The sequence below is a fragment of the Prinia subflava genome, chromosome 2 (genome assembly GCF_021018805.1).
Source record: "Prinia subflava isolate CZ2003 ecotype Zambia chromosome 2, Cam_Psub_1.2, whole genome shotgun sequence".
NCBI lineage: Eukaryota > Metazoa > Chordata > Aves > Passeriformes > Cisticolidae > Prinia > Prinia subflava.
Genome location: NC_086248.1, coordinates 54,208,144 through 54,233,539, shown reverse-complemented (window position 1 = coordinate 54,233,539; position 25,396 = coordinate 54,208,144). Strand labels below are relative to the sequence as shown.

General features: G+C 36.4%; 1 protein-coding gene across 1 annotated transcript in view; it reads right to left on the bottom strand.

Moving 5' to 3' along the window:
- Nucleotides 1–25,396, bottom strand: part of LAMA2 (laminin subunit alpha 2) — a 337,526-nt gene that overhangs the window by 181,803 nt on the left and 130,327 nt on the right. The window contains exons 10-12 of the mRNA XM_063389975.1: nucleotides 17,620–17,780; nucleotides 13,878–14,018; nucleotides 12,308–12,481 (exon numbers count right to left, since the gene is read on the bottom strand). Coding sequence (XP_063246045.1) covers nucleotides 12,308–12,481; nucleotides 13,878–14,018; nucleotides 17,620–17,780 — 476 coding nt within the window. The remainder of the gene's footprint in view (nucleotides 1–12,307; nucleotides 12,482–13,877; nucleotides 14,019–17,619; nucleotides 17,781–25,396) is intronic.

Sequence of the window (25,396 nt, the reverse complement as noted above, 5' to 3'; positions counted from 1 at the left end):
TCAGCTCTCTGAAGATTTCAATATTTGAGTATGAAACTAAACTTATCTTGTAGAAATGTCAGAAGGACTTCAATAGGTCAGATCAAAATCTCGTTAGACTAAGGCTTTCTCTCCAAACACAAGAAAAATTTCATAATGTTGGGAAGGAAATAATCTGTCATCTTCATTTCAAAAGCCTTGGATATATTCAAACTGACCTAAATTTCTGTATTTGAAAAATACAGTCTTCTGCTGTGTCGCAGCACAGAATATCGCTACATATTCTAAATATCTTTAATGCATAAATGGATGCAAATTGGCAAATTTTAAATGGAAATCAAAAATAAAACATGCAAAATACATACAGGGAATCTACATAAGAATTTAAATTAGATTTTCTGGGTTTAAAACACCAGAAATCTTTTGAAGAAAACACAGGAATACTTTTTTATGGATCTACTATAAGTTTTTACTTTAGCTACTTGCCATGAAACATGTCATAGATCTATAGAACAATCATTTTCTAAATGCTGCATTTAGCCATACAAAATACCAAAAGCCTGAAAGAACTATCATGTAAAAATCTTGAGAGGAAGTCAAAGGTGCACTACATTTTGGAACATATAATGTGATCCAAGTTACTTCTCTGTACAATACACCTACAGATAATTGCCCAGAATTACCTTACTCCTCAAAAACAAGTATATAGAAAAAACCCCTTCACAGTACTGGGAAACAATGTAGACAAAGAAGGTAAATAATGATTTCAAGGAAAAATAGCTCAAGCTAAGTTATTCATATTTGCCTAGAATAACACTCTCATAGACAGCCAAGTACATAAATGGCAGACTGAAATCACACTGTAGTAAGTAATAGTATTTATAAACACATATAAATTAGGTGAAAAGTTGCTCCTTTCTTTATTTTAAATAAAGAATGTGAACTTCGTAACTTTTTTGCCCCCCAGAAAAACTTGCATTGAAATTTTGGAAGCTTTTTTGTGTCATTTCAATTTTGCCTGTCATTTTCAGAAAAACATTAGATTTGTAACTCAGTAAATTGAATTAAGAACTGTGTTGTGTCACACATTTTTAAACAAGCTTCACGGTTTGATGAGGGCACCCCTGAATGGTGAATGCACTTCTATTTTATTCAAAATTGAGATAGTGCAGGGACAGTCAAGAGAGACTCTAAGATTAGAAAAGCTCTTTTGCCTATCCCATATTTTTTCAGCTATCATTTATTTTCCTTGAATATTGCAGGCAAAATGGTGTTTTGTTTCATGGAGCTCTGAGAAGGTCTGGTAATAAGTCTGGGGATTTATTGATAGAATCATCTATGTAATCATACTTATGGTGAGAATAAGAGATTTTGAGTTATCCTAGAATCATTAAGGTTTGAAAAGACCTCTGTGATGAAGATCGTTCATCAATGTAATGCTGCCAGGGCCACTGCTAAACCATGTCTCTGATCACCCCATCTACACATTTTTGAACATTTCCAAGGATGGTGATTCCACTGTGTCCTTCGGCAGTTTGTTCCAAAACTAGATCACTCTTTCAGTGAATAAATATTTCCTAATATCTAATCTACAACTCCTTTGGCACAACTTGATGCTCTTTCCTCTTGTCCTGTTGCTTGTTACCTGGGAGAAAAGACCCTTGGCCACCTGTTTACATTCTCCTTTAATATAGTTACAGAGAGCTGAAAAGTCCCCCTGAGCAATTTTTCTCTAGGATAAACAACCCCAATGTGTTACCAAATGTTAGAACTTTTTTACTACTGCAAGTTTCTCTTCGGAAATGAAGAAAATTGCAGTGACATCCTCAAAGGCACACTGCAGTTACTCAGCCAACTCCATCAATGCCAAAGAGGATCACACTTTCCAAATTAAGAAGCAAAGTATCTCTCTGTGATGTTTCTAATGGAAAATTTGAGAATGTTTCCTGAAGAAAGCCAAAGCAGTATTTTGATGAATCATTGTCAGCTAGCTTTAAAAACATAAAAGCTTTAAAGCTCTTTGAGAAAAGTTGCCCTGATCATTTCTCTATATAATTTTCTGTATTTTTTAATTTCATGTGGCAATTTTTATTCTCTTTCATTCTTGGTGTTACACATTCATATTTTTGTTCAACAGATGAGATGCATGTATAAAGTGATATTTTATTCAAATGTATAGGTATACTTATCACCTATTTGATATAAAACAAAGACACAGAACAGTGACAAAACTGGACTTTTGTGCATCTACCTAACTAAGCTAATACATCATCTATGAAAGAGAAGAAAAACTTACTGGGCTGCATAGGACGGAAGATGAAACTTGGCAAAAAAACTGTAGAAAGTCCTTTCTCAAAGAGAACTTTTCATCACAGCAGACTAAACAGAATTGGCTCACACATTTAAGTAATAAGACACAGCTGACCAAACAATGTACCTATTTATTTGATTAGCTTTAAAGGCATCTGTTGTTACAAATCTACTTACTAAGTTAAAAAATGCGGCTTTGGTCCACCAGTTTTATTACTTTCAGCTGCTTAGGTTTATTAAGCTGGGAAATATTCTTTCTATACCTAATCAAAACAGAATACTGATCTATTATTTCCTTATTCATTTCACTTTTTAAACTTTTCAATCTGTTTTTTTAAAAAACCTGGCAAACTTACAATTACTAGATATACTTACAACTCTGTATTGTTGCATTTAATTTAAAATATGTAAGAAGAAAAAGCTCTTCTCTAATATGACAGACTTTGATCATCTGAGCTTCAAATAACTTCAAAGTAAATGAAATACTGTGTTACAGCTTTTCTGGAGCACAGAAGATACAATATTGATGGAAAACTACGGATTACTATTCACCGTATTTATATCCATCAATATTTCTGCAAAAATGCTACCTAGTTCATGGCAAAGCAAACTTACATTTGTGTTAACTTTTGCCTCAGTAACTGCATGGTCAAGTATGTGCTGCAGTGAGGGAGAGCTCAGCAGGACACTTGTCAGGAAAGCTTGAAGAGATGCATGGCTATGGAGAGGATTGCTGTACTGACTGGCTAATTGCATGCCTAAAGTCTTTCATTTAAAGGACTATTCACTCCAGGACACACCTTCAGAGCACACTGGAGCTATCTTATGGATAATCAGACCAGGTTCAGGAATATACAAACCCATATCTCTTCTGCAATTTCATTTTAAAAACTGAGTCATAACCAAAATCATCTTTTAGGATATTAAACCAAAGGGATGTATCTGTGTCACTGTTACTTTTAATTAATAAAACACACTTGAAATCCTCAACATAACAAAAAAGCCTACAAGAAAACTGACACAGAAAGTTGTTGAAATGACTGCTTTCACTGTGAAAATTTTTCCTGTCTCTAAAAAGAATTCAACTAGCCAAGGAATTGATCCAGAAGTGTCAAGCATCTCATGATATTTGATACTTATAGCTTCAAAAACTTGTAATAAAATAATGAAAAATATTGATAATGTTACAGTTCTTCTATCTTACCCATTTTTTGGAGGAAGTTAGCTCTGGAAAATAAAGTGATAGAGCTAAGAGGGCCAAACATACATCACACTCTTCAATCAGAAAAAAAAAAGGATTAACCTGTATCACAACACAAAGTGCTTGTGAAACTGAAAAGGAATGTTGATACCAATCACAAATTCATCCAGCCATCTCAGGAGACAGGGGTGGTACTGCATGTATTGTCAGAAACATTCTAGCAAAATATGGAATATTAAGGCAGGCCCATTAAAAAACCCTAGAAAACCACAAAACAACCTCACCAAAAGTAAGTCCAAATCCATTCATTTGGGTAAAACAATCATCTGTCTCTACTCATGCATGCATCTGCTCTCCTGCTGTCACTGCTGTCAATCTGAAGTTGATAGGTAATGCCCCTATGATTCAGGGAAACTGCTCAAGTGTGTACTCAGGCTTCAGTTTGAGAGATGGGTTCATTTATCATCACAATAAGCTATTACCATTGATAGGTCACAACACATTGAAGAGACAGTCAGCCTAATTGGCTCAATTCAGTTAGCTGGGGATGTGCCTCTAGGAGACAGAACTGCTTTGCAGGTAATATTCCATTATCCAACAAACCACTTGTTTAATAATTCATTGCGGTTCAGATTAGGGTTCTAGCACATGATTATACCTCCCATATGCCAAATATTGAGGTCTTAACCCTTTTGTATCTAGGTGCAAGAAGAAAAATACAAATTCATTCTTATGGTAATCCATACTTATAAAAACTTACTGAATATTTAGAATTCCCAGTTTTGGAATTGTATTAAGGTAAGGTCTCTCTCTGGAAAATAAAATCTCTTCCACCATCATTCTCTTTGATTAAAGATCATCTTACAGTATGCAAACTTACTAGGAATGTTAAGTAATGGGTCTCATTTTGCCTTCTACAGATTTAACAAAGCAGAATGAGTCCATTCAGAGCAGTCAGGGTAGATCAGACATGCAAGAGTGTACATGAGACACAAGATCTACAGTTTTTAAAGGATCCTTCATGCTCTGTTCAGATATTAGATCACAGCATGATACTCATTATTAATATGCTTAGAATGAAGACTCTATGAAAACACAAGCTAAAACTAAGCAAATAATTCAAGCTTCTGATCACTATAATGCTACTTACTTGTCAGTTCTGGTTAACATTTCACTATTCAATTCCTTGGCTGTTTATCACAGCCACAATGATTAATGTTTCCCATAAACTATCACAAAATAAATTTTAAAAGTATTACTTTGTGTACACTTTGAATATCAGTTTGGGTTTTCTTTCACTAATGATGTCTTAATTGAATTTGTATAATTTTCAACCATTTATACCACCTTTACATCTTCTGTACTCTGGTTAGTAAAGCTGCTTTGTGTTTTAAAAATCAGCAACTCCTGCCAGTGTTTTGTTTGACAAACACACAACCTTTTTCTTAATGACAACAGAGGTAAAATGCTGCTAACAAAGTTAGTCGGATTAGGTCTCCCAGATCTGTCAATTGATTAAAAATTCCCATAACAGCCATACAATAAAATATGAATCCCATAAATCCACACACAGAGACTTCCTAATTGCATGTGTACACGGGTGATTAGCACTTGGATTTGGGCACCTGTGCTACACCTGTTTGGTTTTAAAATTTCTTAATGACGCAAGGTAGTGTGTCAATCAAGTTTAGGCACCAAAATTTAGTTTCTAAGTTCACACGTAGAACAGCAGGGCTAATTTCTATATATAAAATGGAAACAACATAATTTATCCATCTTGTAGAGAAGAGAAGGTGCATATAAGGACAATCTTGAGATTGTCAGATGCTACTGAGCACATCAGACTTTGAAAACAATATATCACAGATTGAAAATACAACAAATGGTTTGTGCTAAAGGTTATTTCCCTTGCCCACCATCAGAAATTCTCAGTATTTCTGCCCTGATGCCCTTTTTGATGTGGAAAGCAAAACTGAACACCACAAAATTACAAAACTAAAGCTCAGCGGCATCATGCAGTGTTACTAATGAGTTATATAAACTCAACAATTTCAATTACATTCTATTTCAAGATTTTATAAATCATTTAAATTTGAAGTAAATTGGGGGGGGGGGGCAGGTAAATCAAACAGAAATTGCAGTTTATTTATTCATAAAGGGAAATCTAGAAACTAAACATAAAACTGCCTCTTTATGGCTCTCAATATTTTGAGAATGACTTTCCAGTAGTTCTCAAGTATACCATTTCAGTGATGGGCATAAATTCCTTCATCACATTCCTGTGTAACCCAATATGAACTAGATGTTTGGACTATAAATTTCCTCTGATTAATCTAAGTAAAACTTGATTAAACACTTTACTTACAGGTACCCTGTGATGAGCAAGGAACTCTAAATACAGTTTTCAAAGCAAACACTTATTTGCTGATGAAGTATTTAGCATGCAGAGGAATGTATATAAGAGGAATGAAATATAAGAAGAACAAACCCCCTATGTATCCTCCCTTTCATAAATTTCAGTTTTCCTTTGCAGTCACGGAGCAACCACTATTCAATTTAGCTATCTCTAGCTTGGGAATCATCATCACCTTGTATCTTTGCATGGTGATTAGCCCTCAGTACATACAAACCACCAGATACATAAATTCTTCTCAAGTCATAGCCTTTTTTTCTTTTTCCTTTGCTTTTTTAGATCCTTCCTTATTTTAGTATTTGGGATCAAAGAAATCAAAGAGCAAGACTTTGCAAGCTGGAAAGCATATTTCTCCAATTTACTTCCTTCTTCATTATTTCCTATCACCCTTCAGTGTTCTCTCTCTAGCATTCACTTCCCTTCTTTTGTGAAACTGCCTTATTTTGCTTGTTTCTTCATTTTTCAACTGTCTCTACTGATTGAAACCCTTGCCTTCAAGGCAGACTTGGGTAAGCAGGTAACACAAAGGACACTTGAGATTTATGAAATAATTTCACCAACAGTAAATTTCCTCTTTTATCTAGGGTAGTGAAAGATGATTTTAGCACTAAGAAATTAAATGTAACATGGGATACATGAAATACTGCAGTCAGTGGACTCAGCTAGGCAGAGTCTGAGCCCTCTTTCAACCCATTTCCAAGGCCGTAACAGTCTACTGGGCATCCTTAGTTTCCTTGTAATCACAATAATGGCTGTACTTGAACCATCCCAACTGGCTACCCAAGCATCATTAAAAGCATTAATGAGGAACAAAGTGTGCAAAATTTATTTATCTCTTGGTGGTTCTTTACAGTCATGGGTAGCTGAGCCAAGTAGGACAGTACTAATATTGTTGCACTTTTTTACTGGCGATCAAGCCAAATTTGGCAAACCACATCTGTGAAAGAATGTAGACATCTACCCTGTCCATTTCATGGTGCCAAGATGAAAGAATATTTCAAGAAAAATAAAGAATCTAAATTGTGAAATACAAATTAAGTAATCTTCAAGGAAGCAACAGTCAGATGTGGTTCAAATCCTTAAAACGTTTTGTGCTTCCCTTGGATGTCTGCTCTCTTTGTCTCATCTTTTCCATATCTGATGCTGCCTATTATCTCAATTTTTAGAAGCTATATTGAAATAAGTACTAATAAAATAAATGTTACACTCGGTATAAATTGAAGACAACTTCATACTGCTGACTGAGTCTGATTACCATGGCGACTTGGTTTCAGTCAGGCCAGTTTAGATTTAAAATTAAAAATAAAACAGCATTATTTAGATCAGTTTAATGTTACTTGTTATAAAATGAAAAACATATCAATAAACTGAACCATCTTTTTCTTAAAAGAATTCATTCCAATATGAAAGACAAAAGATACTGAAGTAGCTGTCTTTACATAATTTATTTTTCTTCAGGTTTAACGGAATAATTTGAATTTTCTGTCATGAGTTGGCTGCTGAATATTTTAAAAAAATCCTGAAATTTGCAGCAAATGTGACTAACTTCAGGGGTATTGAAGGACATTTCTTACATACTATGTACTGCTGATTCCTATTACTGTTTCATTTATAAATATGGATAAATGCATATAACCCAACTATTTCATACTACTCATACTTACAGCATATTAGAATCATTAAATGTCCCTACAAAATTGGTTTTCTTATGTTATGCCTTACACTTGAGGATCACATTCCAATTGTTCCCAGTTGTTGCAAGCTTGGAGATGTGTTTTGCTACACATTCAAATCTGGTGCTGACACTTTCATGCGCAGAGGGTATAAAAAAGAAAATTCATCGTAAAGTACCGGCCTCACCATCACACAGTGAGCAGATACTTCAGCTCTACCATCAGGTTACTAAAGGGTGTCCTGCTTAAATTTGGACAACCCATATTCACTAGGGAACAAAATCTTCTACTGATGGCCTAAACTGTCCATACAACCAGATGAAAGAAAGGGTTTTCTTAAAAAGGTGCACAAATGGAGATCACTCCAGCCCACCTAAGCTGCACTACTTTGCTTCTCTGACAAAGAAGCAATACAGACATGTTTAAAAAAAACAGTAGATTGGCTGAATCTGACACAGCTGAGTGCTGGAATTCTGTAGGCTAGATTACTTTCATTAGGCTAAAAAATTTCAAAACCAACTGAAGGTAAAAATAGTAGCTTCTAACTAAAATTTAACTTGTATTTCATCCATTTATATCAAAAGGTATTATGTTAGATTGCTTTTCTTTTCGAGGCATGCACTAAAAGTAAAGGAGTTGTGGGTCTGTTTAACTCCATCATGTCCTATGAACAAGAAAATCTTGAGATCTGAAACCGTGACAATGCTAGATGAAGCTTTCTGGGTTTAGATGCATTCATAACTCAGGGAAATTGATCCCAGCACTTCAGTTCCAGCTGATTATTGTATTATTTATGCTTCTTTATGTTTTGGGTCTCAACTCCATCCTTTCCCCACTGGGAGCCATAGACTGCAATTTGCTTGCATTATTCTGCCTTTTGTATCAGAATTGCTTAAGAAATGAAAACAAATGGAAGGAAATAAACATAAAAGCCATGAGGACCTAGTTTATGATTATTTTATAATTCAATTTTTAATCCTATGAGGTATTCTCGGCAGTCTGCAACAGATAATACGTCACAAAACAAACTGCTCATTCTATCCCAATCTAGTTTTCCACAAGTGAAGTACTTTTAAAAGACTGACAGATTTTTAAAATTTGTATGAATTGACTACAGGCTTATTACAATGTCTTCATTTCTGGACTCAAAGAAACAATGACTTAGTGAAGTCAGCAAATAAGTTATTAGCAAATAGCTAATTATAACATAACAGGAAAATAAATGAAGGAACAGGGTCAAAAAGTCCCTTTCTGTTCTGTATTCACAGCCTATACATAAAATATTCAGCTGCTGTCTTGATTTTATTTAGAAGCCAGATAAAGAACAATATCTATCATATGGCTGCTTTAGGTCTATGGAGTTGACAAACATGATGTCCAAGATTTTTTCCAAGAGATAACAAAGGTTAACATTCAAACATCTTTTACTTTCATTTTCACCATGCTTTGACTTTGTGAAGGATCAGCTTACATTAACCTTACTTACAGTGAATGGGATCATGCTGTACAACTAATTTAAATGATTCCTGTAAAACAGGGTTGGATTCAAGGAACATCTCAATTCAAGTCTGTCAGTATGCATATAGTGGTTTGGAGAAAAAGGGGTTTAGGGTTTCCATCATGTTGTTTGCAGTTTGAGTAATGGCAGCATTAGTGTGTGCTTAAAACCCAGATGGAAGAGTGGCAGGGGATGTATTATGTGCTGCATGTTGAGACCTATGTCCAGAGATTTGAATTCTAAGATGAACTCCATCTAAGGACTGAATTAACCTGCAACTGCTGACCAAAGGCAGTTCCTTAATCATCTGAGAAAGGCAAGATAAATCTCCACCTTCACCACCATTAAAGCTGGCCCTTGGCAGAGAAAGGAAGATAAAACTCGCAGCTGTAGAAAAAAAATAAAGCATGTACTCAAAGATGGAAGTTCCCTCACAGAATTCCAAATGGCCTCAGCCACCTCTCCTTTTTGTGTCATGGAGGGGTGAGGAGGGATGTCATATGTTTAGACATGTTGAATATCATGTTTACTTTTGTCTATTTATAACAAGCTTCTACTCATCATACAAATTATCAAATTGCTTTTTGATGAGGCATAAAAGAGGAAGAGTATATAGGTAATGTTAGACTTCCAAATTACTGCACACCCTTCTGCACTGACTTTAAAGAAACAAGCATTTCACATTATCCTGCTGAGTTGGGTATCTACTTTTTAATTTACTTTTAACTTTATTATCATACTATAACCCATAACACTTACAGACAAATTCATAAAATATTTTAGCATGGACATGTTTAAAGGAAACTTACAGATCCATTGTCACAACAAATTAAGAAACTGCTAACTAAAAGAAAATAGGATTTACAAATATGTAAAATGTAATTATAGTTTCTAGAATAATGCAATTTTTCAGATACTAGAAGGACAAACACAGCACAAGTCCTCATGATTGCTGCAATCCTTAGTTCAGTAGGCTATGAGAAGGTAGGCAGGCAAGAATATAAACTGCTTTGATACCTACTAAAACCTTAATATTAGCCATTTTAAATCTGTTCTCTCAAATTATCCAGTAGGTATTTTATTTCTAGAAATTAATTTACTCCAGATTATTCCCAAATGTATTCTGCATCAAAAACATTGTTCAGTTTTTCAGTTCAAATGCATATTACATGGATTTCTTAAAAATTACCTGAATTTATACAACAAAATTTAAGTTCTGGTAGCAGCACATATATTTAGAAGACTAAAAGGGCATAGTAATGTTAAAGTAATTTGCTCACATTTTTGTCCTACTCTGACATAAACAAGAATCCTGTACCATCTACAGCCTCTTGTTATTGAGAATGTTTCCTTTGAGACACAGTAAAAGACCAGTATCACACAGCCTAGTGTCACCCAGAATTAGATGAAAAAGAAAAAGCCAAAGGTTGCACAGGGGCATCCTATTTATAATGTTTTTTCCTCCAAAAGAAAGATGAAGATGGATGCAAAACAAGCAGATAGCACACATATGTCTATCAACACTGTGGAGGCACACGCAGGACATGCCAACTTCATACTAAAAGAATTATTTGATAAAAGGTTTTCAAGCTATTATTTGACAACAAGGAAATGCAGAAGAGTTACTTCCTCTCTTTATTCAATTTTATTTTGCGGAATATTATTTAAGAGCAATAATTTTAGCAATATAAAGGAGAGGCAGGTTTCTGTGACACAAGATTTATAAATTACAAAAGAAGTGTACATCTCGATAAAAGATTTCCTCAACTTTTTTCTGTGTTTCTTAAGACAAAAATTCTTAAAGAGTTTGCATGCTTTGACATACCAATTATTCTATAGCTAGCAGTTATTCTAAAGAAAGGATGTTTTTATCTAGATTCAGCTATTTGGTTTTATTCAGTTTCAGCTATTTAGAGAAATGCTTTATTGAGTTTACAAATAAGGACTCTCAATATTCTATTTCCATTTCCCTTTCCATAGCATAAATCATCTGGCCTAGGCATATCATTACGACTACAGTTTACGTGATGCAACATGACAGTTAAGATGTACTGTGGTAATTTGAGTGCTTTCAGTGTTATTGTAGTATCAAAAATTTATATGGCTCAGTTATTAAGGCAAATTGCTTCATTCATACAGCGATATCTGACAGTAACCACAAAGGACCTCCAAATTACACTGAAAAAATATCTTCCACACTCAAATAATGTGTGCATATTCCTACGATTATTTCGCTTACTGACTAGAAGCAGGATGAAATTCTGTCAGTAGAAGTATCAGTTCATATTTCAGGGTAAGTTCACCAGACATGCAATACTACAAAAGAAACTCCCCCTTGCCCAGCTAAGCGAGCCTGACTCTCTTTAACAATTTATAGGCCATGAACAGGTTGCCCAATTCTTCGGAATGATGCTATTTAGCTTCAATGTGCTCACTTACCTTATGTCATGTTGATTTTCAGCCAACAGGAAGAAATAAATAAATAAAAGGTTGACTAGCCTGAAGAGATTACAGAGGAAAATGGGCTCAAATACATCAGCGTTACCATTCCTGATTAGTTTTAGCATAATAAAGGTTACAGGAAATTGAAATCTGTTAAGCTTTCTTCACATTTAAGACTCAGTCTTTAATTCTACTCTCTGGAAAAAAAAAGATTTACATGAAAGTATTTTGCATTTGGTATTAACTTGTGGGGTGTGAATATGTGTGTACATGCATGCTTAGATACCTGCAGACTTAAATACATGCATTAGAGCTGCCACAAAGCTCACAACAGCATTTTCTGAGTTTCAGGGCAGAGAACTCCTTACACACAAGTTTTCTGACAAAAGTTTTGCAATACACCCCCACAACATCTGATACACAACCTGCATCTCTGAAAAGCAGGGGAGGGAACTGGTTTTCAAAGCAGAGGACAAGGTGGGAAGAGAACAGCCCAAGCTGAACCACACACCAGCTAGTTCATTCAAAAACCAATGTTGTGAACTAGCTGGACTTCTCTAAACACCTGAAAGCAGGGACACCAAGGAGGGCTCAAGGGTGAAGATACTTAGTTAATTTTGTCGACCTAACTTTTTGCCTCACAGGCATACTCCACACAGGTGATTTCTTTCTGCTTGCAATTTTTCTGGTCTTGCAATTTTTATCCTCTATCAGTTCCACTCCCCTTCAAAGCCTTACCTTTTTTCTCAATAAATGAAATTAGTGTTTAGGCAAGTACCACCTGCACTTACTTGGTTGCCCAAATAGGAACTGGGTGCACTCCAATAGTAGATCTGTGGCAGTACTTTTTGCGCAGCCACGTTGCTGATGCTAAGTTGCTGATGCCCATCAAATCTCTTTTGCAAGGGGATAACTGTGATGAGACCTGGTAAGTCAGTCAGATACCAACCATTCATGTCTTCTATCTAAAATGATAGGAAAATAAATAAATAACCCCCTACATTACAATAAGAATCAAGACATCAATCACTTTGATAGTCACAGTGTCTCATTCTTCCATTTTTTAAAAGAACTGATCAGGTTTAATAGCAGTGTGGGTATCAAGGAAAACACAAAGTAATAACAGCAAGCATTTCTTATTGTGTATGCCTGGGAATGTGTAACTTCTCTGTTTGAAATAACTGCAAGTATTTGCATTCTGTGTTTCATGGTCCAGAGCAAGAAGGAAATTCCATCATGCAAACACATGTGCAAGAATATCTACAAATATTTCGCAAGTTTTCAATAAATAATATCAGTCACAGATTGTACAGAAGATCAGCTGACAAATGGGTATACATTTTTGGATTGATGTAGGCAGCATAATTTATAATATTTTTCAATTCTAAAACCTTACAACAAGGCCAAATATACTTTTTATATTTTTGTATTTTTTGGTGCAGGAAAGCACCAGAACTTGAATTTATGAAATCCATAACTAGAAATGAATCATCAGAGAAGAGCACACTGTTCATACAAAGATGGCTTCTGGAGCCCGGATACAAGCAGAACAATAAATGAACTCAGCCATGGAATGGAAAATTTCCCAGCTGCTGGCATGTAAATGAGAACATTAGACATACGTTACTTAAGACTTCCAGTATAACAATATGGCCAAAATCAAGATCTAGTAGACCTGGAGCACATCTCCCAGACTCAATCTTCAGGCATGAATATGTAGGAAACATTCGTTTCAGTGGCATCAGTGTCTGAGCTTTGAGAACTAACTTACAGTTTAGAATATATTTGCACGCTAAAGACATTTTTCTAAAGTACCAATAAGAACCGTGGGTTCATCTCCCTCTCACATCCTTTCCTAGGAATGCAGCATAAAAAAGAAATGCATTCAAAATGTCCCCTGCAAGGCATTCCTTTTTCTTACTTAAACTGTGTGTTGTACATTTACTGTTTCCAAATTCTTAATTACTTCAAGTCTAGAAATTTAATAATTACCTGGAAAAGAGGTTGCCCTATGGATATGGTGCATTTAACTCAGGAGTGGTTATGTATGCACATTTCAGGACTGTGTTTCTGCATATGGCTTCATTTTTTATTGTTATAGCTTCTTTTGTGCTTTTCACTGTTCTAATTGTTCTATTTCAGAACTTTCTCACAAAGAAGAGAGAAAAAGCTTACAAGCATTTTCTTCTAGATAAATGAAAAATATAATAAAATTTTAAAGCTTTTATTAATAGTTCCAGTTGAAGGGGACCCATAAGGAACATGCATGATTTTATAAGAAAAAACATAGTGATAGTGGTTAGTGACAACACAAAAACCACGAAGCAATGGCATTTACTGGTATGGTATGATTTTTCTTACACTTCTGTAGGTAAAGGAAGAGTGTCTGCAGATGTTTGTTTTCCCAGAGCAGAAACATTCCTCACAGCCTTCAGGATTATTTTGCTGAAGATTGAAGAAACCTGGTTTGCAGCGGTCACAGTTTTCTCCTTCGACAAGTTCCTGGAAAGGCACATTAGAGTATCACTTCAGTTGTCAGAGATGAGGATTAGAGATCACTGGCTTTTTATTCTTCAGGAGGACTCTAAAAACATTTATGGGAAAGATTTCCTTATTTGTGAATGTTAGAAGCAAATCCTTCACACAGTGAAAGGTGCTAGGTGGCTGCATGTAAATAATAGGACATGGACTTTGGACATTAAAAGAGTTGGCTTTTTTCATCTCTATGAATGGACATCGCAAATTTCAGGTAATAATCTAGTTTATATCCTTTACACTGGAGAGTCTCAGCAGTGAAGGAAGTATGGCACAATGTTGCAACCTCAACAACTGTAGTATGTAGGTAGGGCTTACAAATTCCATGCACATCCAGCTGTAGTATGTAGGTAGGGCTGACAAAATCCATGCACATCCAGCTGATGCAAACTACAAGTATGTGGCAGTAGTTGTACAAATCACTCAGCATATCAGTTTTTCAGAGATCTGTCATTAATAACTGAATTCAGAATAAATACAAGTGCTAAATGGGCTGCACTTCTTCTTTCCGTAACTACATGTGTTTGCCAGCCAGGTTTGAAAACTCTTTCCCTCCAGGAAGACAGGCACTAAATATACATGAGCTATTCTAAACTTAGCATTTTGTAATTATATTTTTCATAAAAAGCTTATGCTGTGCATGAAATCGTACTAACTTACACTATAAATCAATTTGCCCTAGAGGCAAAATTAAAGCTAGGTTTTCTACATGGAGTGTGTGGCAGGAGGCTCATGATATGGTGCTGGCTTAGTAACCCTGTATTTTCCCCCCACAGAGCTCAGAAGATTCTTTCCCTCTCAGAGGTATTATACAGTCTCTTTAACCCTGGAGACAGCACTCTGTGGAATGCACACAGACTGAACTGTTGACTCTACATGAGCAGAGAACGAACACACTACAAAACCCCTGCCTACATTGGGTAGTCTAAGACAGCTCAAAATATACAGCTCTGAAGAAAAGTCACTGAAAGCCATTTGATAGCCTCCTGGTTAAGATGTAGCAAACCTGGCAGAAACAGAGCAAAGCAAGTAGAGGTATGAGAAGAAAGAATAGCACACGAATTAGGAGAAAATAGAGACAGTGTGTAGGAAGGGGCAACGACCTGCAAAAGGGAGCTGCAATGAAAATGTAATAATTTTTTCACCACTAATTGTACAATAACAATATGTGTAGCAAAGTATCTTTGCTCTGTCACTACTGCTGTGCTTTATGCTCCTCTTCAATAATATCATACAGACTACTAAACAAACCACAAATATCTTTAATAAAACTCTAGGTTATGAGTCAATTACATTTAACTTCAACATTTCATTCACCTCAAGACTGGCATTTTTACACTTTCACCAGAAACCTTGGGTTTAATCAATGCACATTACCGCCAGGGTTATGTCAAAATCAGCTGGTTACTCATGCTTCATGTGAATAATAATGTGGGCAACATCTGGGCACAGAGATACTCTTACCCATTGTTTAAGAAACTACAGCTATGAACACTGGTCCCAAAAGTTTCATACTGTGTTGATGTGCTTAGTGTGTACAGAGTGGGAAGAGGAAAATAAAGAGAGCTGCAAACCAAACGTGTTTTAATGCAAAGTTGCCAACTCTGCAGGCACAAACGTCATCTGTGAGTAAAAACTGTAGAACTCCATTGAGCAGGCAGTAAATTGAGTGAATTATAGATAAATAAAACTCAAGAGTTGGAAAGGAGCTCTAACTTATCCCCCAGCAAATAAAATAATGCTTCTGCAACCCCATGTATTTCTTAATAGTTTTCAGTGCAGTAGTAAGCTATCCAAAGATGAGACTTTGACCACATACCTTCATAAGGTTGCAATAATTAGTGAAAAAAGGAATTTATAGTTGCCCCCTTCTTTTCTGTATTTTAATTTACTCTAGTTAATGTGGTAAAGACAACAATCTAATGCCCACTCTGCTGTACTTTGCTGCTTACAGTTAGGACTGCTTTTCAGCAATTTCCTCTGCAAGAAAACTATCTTTAGCAAATTTACAGCTCATCATAGGTAATTGAAAGATGTGATTAAAAGAAGGGAAGCATTTTTCTAAGACCTGCTATTAACCAGACATCTCTCTTTATTCTTCATATGGAGCATAACTAATCTGATGATTTCAGTGTCCCTTTGACCATATTCTGCTTTGATTTGAATTCGAAGATTGCTAGTGAAATTAAATGTATATGTATCTGTATCTCAGCTATCTACAAAAGGTATCATTTTTCTCCCACAGGCACTTTAAAAGGGATTGGAGGAGCACAAAGAAGACAAAAGATGAACACTGAGGGAAAAATGCATATAATGAGAACTCTCTGGGATAGGAACAGTTACTTCTATTCCTTATTTGCTCATTTTGCTCGGAGTGTACTAACAGGTCAGTTTGGCTTTACATGAATAACATCACAAGAACCATTAAGCAGTATTTATCCGGTATTTAGCATAATACATCTTCATCAAAGCTCCATTCCAAGATAGAACATAGCAATATCACCCTCTTATGATCTTCTAGACTTGATAACTAAGTTATTAGAAATGGATGATATGGATGATTTTATTCCTGACGGAGAGCATGTGTCTGTAACACAAAGTGAGGATAAGGTTAATTCTCTGAGTAGATTTCAGAGCTGTTCAGCTGTCAAACCAGAGCTTTGTGTGTGCCCGCAGCATGGGATGGAAGCATTTTTTGTACATTCATGTATTTAAGAATGTCATGTAAGTATTTTTAAATTCTCATTTGTGACTGATTCTGTTAACTAAATTTTGGAAGGGAATTCCTGCAAGTACAGTACAGAAAAATTGATCCACAGTACAGTGAGCTGTCCTTAGAGCATATTCATGGTCACTTACCAGACTGTGACTTAGAAAGCACAACCATTTCTAAAGCTTTTCTGACAACAAGGTATTTTATAAGCAGACGCAAGCGCTTTAAAATGTTTTTTATTTCAATATAATATCAAGATATAGTTTGAAGGAGATACCCAATGGCACAGAGAGAAAAACCTTCTTATATTTTTTTCCCAGAAATTAAGAAATTCATCCTCCAGAATTTTGTTTTTAAACATGGTAGAGATTTTTAAACAACCATCTCAAGGCAGGAAAGAACATCATGTATCGCTAATGATTACTCCCAAAAGGCAACTTTCTTGTTTTAATAGATCATCAGTTCACTTCATTTTCTCTTTTTAAATCACATTTACAGGTTGGGTTTAGAATCCACAATACTGTAAACATATAGTTTCTGAGTAGATGAGGATGGAGTTTGAAACAAACAATTCACAGCTTTGAAAATATCCCTTCATTACAGATTTCTAAGGACTTGTATGACTGGCAGCAGGCTCCTAGGTAAATATGCTGATTGCAGTGAGTTCTGAGATGACACAAGACCTCGTAGGATTTTGTAGGATTAAGAACAAGTGTTCTGTGAGAAGTGGCTAACATAGATACTAACACATCTAGGTAGGATAGTGGAATACTCTGGCATAATAAAAGAGCATTAATGCAATCTTTCAGTATCAATAGTATCTTTCTATGACTCAGAAGAATTCAACATCCATACCTTGCAGATGCAGGGACCTATGCAGGGGTCATCATTTTCACTGCCCTCAAGGGAGCAGTTGCAGGGCAGGCACTCAGGATATCCTGTATAACCCAAGGCACATCGATTGCAGCTTTCTCCTGCATAGCCAGTCTTGCAGTGACAGAAACCAGGCAACAAATCTAGGGAAAGAGGGAGAAAACATGAGATATATTTCGTTTGTCATTACTATTGTCAGATATTTGTGTTAGAGTGCTCAAAGCAACACCTTTGGTAGGTATAACATAAGGGGATGTTCACTGTTGCTCACACCACCAGCTATAACTCAGAGTCATCTGAGAGAAGCTAGAATGAACAATGTAAGAATAGGGCAAGTGATACAGTGATTTGAATTCTGAGTTTCCAGAAAACTGCATATTAGAAATCTTGAAAATTGAAACATATCCCTACTTCTTTGCATCTAACAGTCCCTGAAAACCTTCTACTCCGTTAATTCATGGAAAGGCCTTCCAACTCTCTTTTACTTTCAGAATCTATAAGGCTCCCTAGCAGGGAGTTTCACATTTACCCTTGTATAGTGTGAAAGAAAACACTAATGTGTGTTAAATGCCTATTTATTGCCATCTAATTGTCATATCATAGAAAAGAACAAGTAACCATTCACTTTATACTTGCCATCTGTGATTTTAGTATACATCTATCATATCCTGATATTTTTAAATCATATGCCATAAACTCCTCAATATCTCTACACAGAAGCTGCTTGGTATGGCCGAAAACCTCTGTTGTCCTCTGTACTGTCTCCAGTTCTAATAAGTTATTTGAAGAGGGAGTGCATAGTGTAGATTGATTTGATTGGTTTCTCTGATGATTTTTTTTCAGTTGGGTTTTTTTTTAATGGTAGTATTTCCTAAGGCCCTGTTGATGTTTTTGACTACTGCCAAGGCAGAACTGAGTTGACAGACCTGAGGCACAGTCCAAGGCAATTCCAAGAGCTGTTTAACAACTGATAGTGCCTAATTCAGAAATCACTGTAATCACTGTACAAGTAGAACTACTTTTCTCTGTCTTCTACTTTTCCTGTAATTGCTACAAAAATTCATAATTTATTTTACTACCTAGCCACTGACTATCTTGAGATCCTTCTGAACATTTTGCAGTTCTTTCATTTTTCTATGCTGAAAGATTTTGTACTTGCTAACTTTGTCACCTTCCTACTCATCCCTTCTCCAGGTTAAATATGAATATTTTCAACAGTTCATTTTGATCATCACTATGAAAATGGTCCATTTATTCTTTTAACCAAGTACTAAGCCATGAAAGAACCTTTTCTCCTTATTCTATTACCCTTTCTTTTGAGGATTTTGGTAAAAGATCTTGTCAAAACCTTTTGAAAATCAAAATACAGTATTAATCAAATGAGCCTTGTTCACATATTCATTTAATCCTTCAAACTGATTTATAAGGCAGACTGTCCTCTACATAAAACCCCTAGTCGTGAGTTTTGCCCATTTTTGCCACATTTCAGAAAGGGTATAAATTCTTTATCGCAGATCTAGTGATTTCCGTGGAACAAAAACCAGACCTTCTGATTCTAGCTTCCTGGAACACCGTCTTACTTTTCGATAAACAGTGTCTATTTAACATTAATATCTGTTTTAAAAATACTATAAGCTATATTTAATGCCTCAAGCAACTCAATTTTCAACTACTCAACTCATCCTGAAGCCATGGATAACTATGCTATATGCCTGACAAATTTTGATTCTGCATTTACCAGCTTGCTTTAAACCTGACACTTCTGTTTGAGGCAGTTCCTCTGACTTGTCCCCATGAATGAAGACTCACAAGTGGGAAATTCCCTGAATTATTCTATTCACTGTTAAAAAGAATTAATATAGCTTTTCTGCTGTGTCCCTTTCTTTCTTGAAATGTCAATTTATAACTTGATTACATCTAAACCATAAACTCCTACTGCATTGAATCTCTAGCAGTCTGTTTGATTCTGAATTATCTGAAAAAGTACCTCTTAGCAATACCTAAGTATTTAGCAAATTATTCCACAAAATATGCGTATTTATTACTAAGAGTATGACTATCTTAAATCTGTCATAATTTATATTCTTTTCTATTATCCTCACTTAGAAATAACTTGTGATTGTCAGTGAGTTTCTTTCTGTTGTTTAAATAGATGTATCTTTTTCTTTTGTTAGCTTAATTGCATTGCTTCAATAATTTTGAACCAGAGAAATGCATCTTCTCTGAATGCCTAATATGCAGTCTATAAACCCTAAGCTTGCCATTAGAAGTCTTGGATTGTTAATTTTTATTTTCATTTTATAGATTTCCTTGTTTTGATTAAGTTGTTTTTCAGGGAGACTTTCTCATTTTTACAAGTATGTTGAATTTGACTGCCCTTCAGGAGGAGAGTTTTAAAACAGTCCCTCATGCATAAATCCAGAGGTGCTTCTCCTTTTTATGGCTTCTCTAACTAGCTATTTGAAGAAGCAGCCACCTACAGGAGTTTTAAATTATATTATCTGTTAATCTCTACAGAGGTGAAATTCAATCTGTCTACTCTAACCTTGAAGCCTCTTTGATCTGCAGCACATCATACCAACTGTCACCTTCTTGATCTGTCCTAATTATATACAGAATTTCAGTGCATAGAATTTCTTTTACTTAGTATCTCAAAGTGATGTGCTCCATGGGTTTTGATGCCTTTGGCTCAGCTGATTCTCAAATTTCTGAGTTATTCTCCTCTGAAACAGCTACCATCAAGTCCCCACAGCACAGCAGGACACAAGCTCTTGTAATCTGGGTCAATGCATCCTAACTGGACAGTCTGGAACAGAGAAACTTTTGTTCCTTCCAGATGAAAATAGCTGGCTATACTCCAGGGTTCAGCAGTAAAAGACATAGACAAGTCTACTCTTTCGAAATGAGCCCACCTCATTTTAAAGCTTCAGGAACTCATTCCACAAACCAAGTCTCACAGTAAGCTTAAATTCAATTACATGGAGCTCCCAAATACTCATTTAAATCTATAGTCTCTCCTCCATTGCCCACTCCATCCATTTTTTAGTTCCCCAAGAACCATCCCTTCTCCTGCTCTTCCCTTCTATGCAGGTATTGAAAACTCCATGGTCACCAGCCCAGCTCACCCCACTCCTACACATGACATAGAGGTACAGATAACCTCAGCACACTGCTTATGAAGAGACCTTACACTTCTCATGAGAGAGAGGAAGGCAGGGGACTGCTACCTGTCATACATTTTTCCAGCTCTCACACTTGTTGATACAGGTAGTTTGTGTATTTGATTTGGCTACATGCCTTCTTTTATTTACAGCCCTTGTGAGATCTCAGCTCTCCCTGTGTTACACAGCATGTAAACTCCTCTCAGTGCCCCACTGGCTATTTTTGATGAGGCTGCTGTAGTGCACATGTAATGTACATTATGTCTACAGTCTAACTACATTTCAATTTAGAGTAGATGTTTCAGGTCTGTCTCTTGTTTTTGCTGTAATTAACTGATATTTCAGAAGAAGGACATCTTTTGCTTTTGGTCTGTGGCTTCATAGGTCTTGTCTGAATGGGGCCTTTATTTGACGAAATGGTTATTCCCTGTTTTCTCCCTGCATATTATCAGTTTCTGTCTGTCTTTCAGCATACAGAGGCTTTGAAAATGCACCCTAGAGGATGAGTCATCTTGAAATATGAGTTTTACCCGTTAGCTTTCCCTAGCCTAGCAGTCTTTCAAAACTGCACAAAAATAAATGCATGCAAAAGCATGAACCAGACCCTTAAAAAACCTGGAATCCTAGGAACAGCCTCTTGTGTTTTCACTCCTGTTCAACAGTGTTTAAATTTCAAAAATAATTTCATGGAAGTCAGTAGGACTGCTTGCTGAACAAAGCAGTATAAAGCCTGAATAAAGATCAAGATGTTTGGTTCTTCCTTATCTCAAAGTGTCTGCAGACTTTTTCAGCAAATATAAACATCTGTCTTTGGGATTATATTGCACATAAAGAGGCAATAGGGGAAAATAAGATAGCATGCCCTGAAGACTGAGTCACAAAACTGCCAGGTTCCTAATTGGTCAGTTCTTGCAGGCTTGAGAGCCAAGTAAAATGGCTATTTGTTAAAATCTAGTCATTAGAACTTGAAACAAGAGTACCAATTCATGGAGAAAGCCTTAATTACTGGAATACAGAGTAGTTTTAAATGGTTGGACTTTCACTTCTGTATGGAAAACTCCAATATCGGCAATGGTCAAAGTTAGCTATTACTAGGATAAATTGAATACAGATGGAAAAATTCAGTTTCAGAATTATTACCTTTCAGTTACAAAACCTAGAGGCATCTTCATCACTTTATTTTATTATTGATCCTAATTTTCTCTTTTTTATATTTCTCACTAACATATAATATAGGATTGCCGTGAAAGAATATTTAAAAAACATTCTCGAAGATTCGAACCCAAAAATACACTTTACAAGCAATAATAATACTTGATTTTAGACTATTGACTGAGACACATGAGAGCAAAGATATCAAAATGGAAATTTTGAAAAATACATAAAATACAACAATACTTCTTTCTTTCCTGAAACAATGAATGCTATATTATAATGCAGCTTCTCTATGCCCTTATTTAGCAAAACCTGATTATGACTGCAGGATGCAGTCATTTAAATCCTCTTGATGCATTTCATCAATGGACCAGTTATAGTATTTGCTACAATTTTCCATTTTGGAAAAAGCATTTTAATTGCTGCTTACCTACTGTATTCAAGAACGGAGAATGTACAGCCTCCAGCTTTATTTTATTTGAGAACTGTTCACAGTGACTCTGTATCCACAGTGATGCTCCTCACTATCATATTTCCATTTTAGTTTAATGCCTTTTACTCTCTCAAAGTATTTACTTAGCACCTATTTAAAAAGCATATTCCCATCCTACACCAAGCAAACAATTTATCCTCATACAACCAGCCAGCGACTCTTAAGACGTATTTCAACCCACCCAGAATGTTCATTCTGGTTCACTGGTGAACAGATAGATTCTTTCAGACAGATCATGCTTTCCACCCTTTCCTTTATGAACACTCACCAGTGCTTCAAACTCAATTGCTGCCCTGGGTGAGCAGTACGCAGTAGAAAGAATTTTATCAGTGTACTGAATACAAATGTGAGAGGGGAAAAAAGGGAAGAAGTGATCTGCTTTCAGGATAGTTTTATGCTAAAAATTATATCCTGACTTGCTCTTGATTCTAAAACAACCTCTTCTGTTACCACAGAAATCTTTTCTTAAAAGGAATATTAGAAAGGCTTTTCCTTTCAACGGCATTATTGTGTCTTTTTTTGTTGAATAAGGCATTACAGTCACAAATATGTGACTGGTTCAAGAACTATAAACATAATGAGCAAGCAGTAAACAGTTTTTCTTATGTGTTGGAACCTTATTTAGTACAAGTAAAAAAAGGAAAATAAGCAGTAAGAACAAAGAGCAAAGAGAAAGTCCATTGAAGGTAGAATAGCTGTGATGCCCAGATATATGTAGAGCTGGCTTATTTTTGTTGTTGTGGTCTTAAAACAGACAATAAGATAGATACCAAAATTATCCTCTGGCTACTGTCCAGACAGTGCAAAGTGTCTACTTCCCACTAGACTTCCAAGACTGGGCAGGACACAGACAACTGGTCCCAAGAACAAATGTATGGACTACTTTGGAGAGGGAATTCCATACATGAGGGCAGTTATCTAAACAACAATTGTGCTTGTCACGTATGAGAATAAATAGTTTAAACACACAGAATAACCTCTACAGTAAATAACTTGGAAACAGGAGTCATCAATGAGTTTAGAAAGGAATAAAGAAAAAAAATTCTTTATGTGTTGCAAATATCAGATTCAACAGAGATTCAAAAATACTCTAACATGCTCCAAAGCAACAGGCCTCCAACCAACTGCAGCAGCGTGAGTTAGGTTTCAGGAAGATGAGGAGAAGCTGGTTACAGTCAAGACAGAAAAAGATGAGAGTTTTCATTTTGTGAAGAGAACAAAAAATCTCTGGTTCTCGGAACTGGAGAAACTAGAGCATTCAACAGCTTCTTTGAATGTCTGGAGCCAGATGAGCAGTACTGGCTTCCTCTAATAAAAGGAGGAAAAGCAGAAAAAAAATCCAAGATGTTATCTTCAGCATGTTAGCATGACATGTTTCTTGATTTTCTAGAAAGACATGGTTAATGATCCAAACAGGAGCTTATTTCTCTTCCTAGAGATATTCAGAAATGAAGCAAGGAAAGAATTAGCCAGAAAGAAGCATTAAAAAGGCAAAAAGAGATGTAACAAGGTGTCAAATCACAGTACCACCTTCTTAGATTCAGAAAGTGCAAGCAGATTTAGAAAGCAACTATGAGATGGCTTAGATCTGCTGAAAGCTCAGAGGCATAAGACATTTTGAGAGCTCCTAAGGACACCATTACTGACAAACAAGATGGAAAAATGTCTCTATCTTTTTGCTTTCCCCTTCTTGTGAGAGAGGAGCTGTTAGCCTGTTAAGTGCTGATCAGCTGCCGGGCCCCAGGAGGATGACCCACATCAGGGGCCAGAAAAGAAGGTGTGAAAAAAGAGACTGCAGCAGCGGCAGGAGTGAGAGACCAAGCAGCTGTGTAACATGCAAGTGGGACATCATATTTTTTGAATTAATCATTCCCCATCTCAATATCACAGTCTGAGAGGTTCCTTTGTTGCATTGTCTGTCATCTGTAACCTGTTTAAGTCTCACCCACAGGTTTGGTACAGTCATTGGAGAGTCTTGCTGTGTTTTTCCCAGCTTTGGGATTCCTCCTCCCTTCTGCTCGTCCTGTCTCTCATATCACTCCATGTGATACGCTGCATTGGGCATCCATGCCCAGGTGCTGGCAGCAGGGAGGGAGCTGCAAGGGCAGCCTCTATGAGGAAAAGGATGGGGCTGCTCTGTGCCAGACACAGCCAGCTCCCAACAGGGTACACGGCTAAGCCCCTCAGCCAGCCAGGTCAGAGAATGGAGAGGGGAAAGGAGTGGAAGGAGAAGCTCCAGGTCCAGAGCAGATACACCCCGGCAGCCCCTGGAGGAAACCAGGCTGGAGCAGATATCCACACATGCAATGTTGGATATTTCTTGAAGGAACTACATCCCATAGAGAACTGTTGGTAGAGAATTTTTTTTCGTGAAGGATGTAGGCCCATTGGAAGCACCCACACTGGAGTTGGGGAAAAGTGTGAGGAGGAAGGAGTGTCAGAAAGGAGCTGTTATGACCACTGCTACAATTTCCGCCTGCCATCATCCTGCATCACTTGTGGTAGTGGGAGAGGAGATAGAGGAGGGGTCTGGAATGAAGAGGCAAGGTTGAATCTGGGGGAGAAAAACGGAAAGTGGTGGAAGAGGTGTATTTTTAATATTTGTCTTTGTTTATCACCATATAAAACTATTTAAATTGGCAATAACTTGAACTAACTTCCCCAAAGTAAAGTCCGTTTTGCCCAGGATGATAATTGGAAAATGATTTCCTGGTCCTTACTTTGGCACACGAGCTGCTTCATCTTCTGTTCTGCCCCTGTCCTGGTGAGAAGGGCAGTGAGAGAGTGGCTGGGTGGGCAGCTTCAGCTGGCCAAGGTCAACCCACCAGAGATGCCACTGGGACAGTAAATCAGTATCATTTTATTGAGCTGATACAGTCAGTACTTGGTTATTACAGTAGATTATGGGCCCTGGTTTTGCATCTCTGCCACGTCGCTTTTATGTTCCACT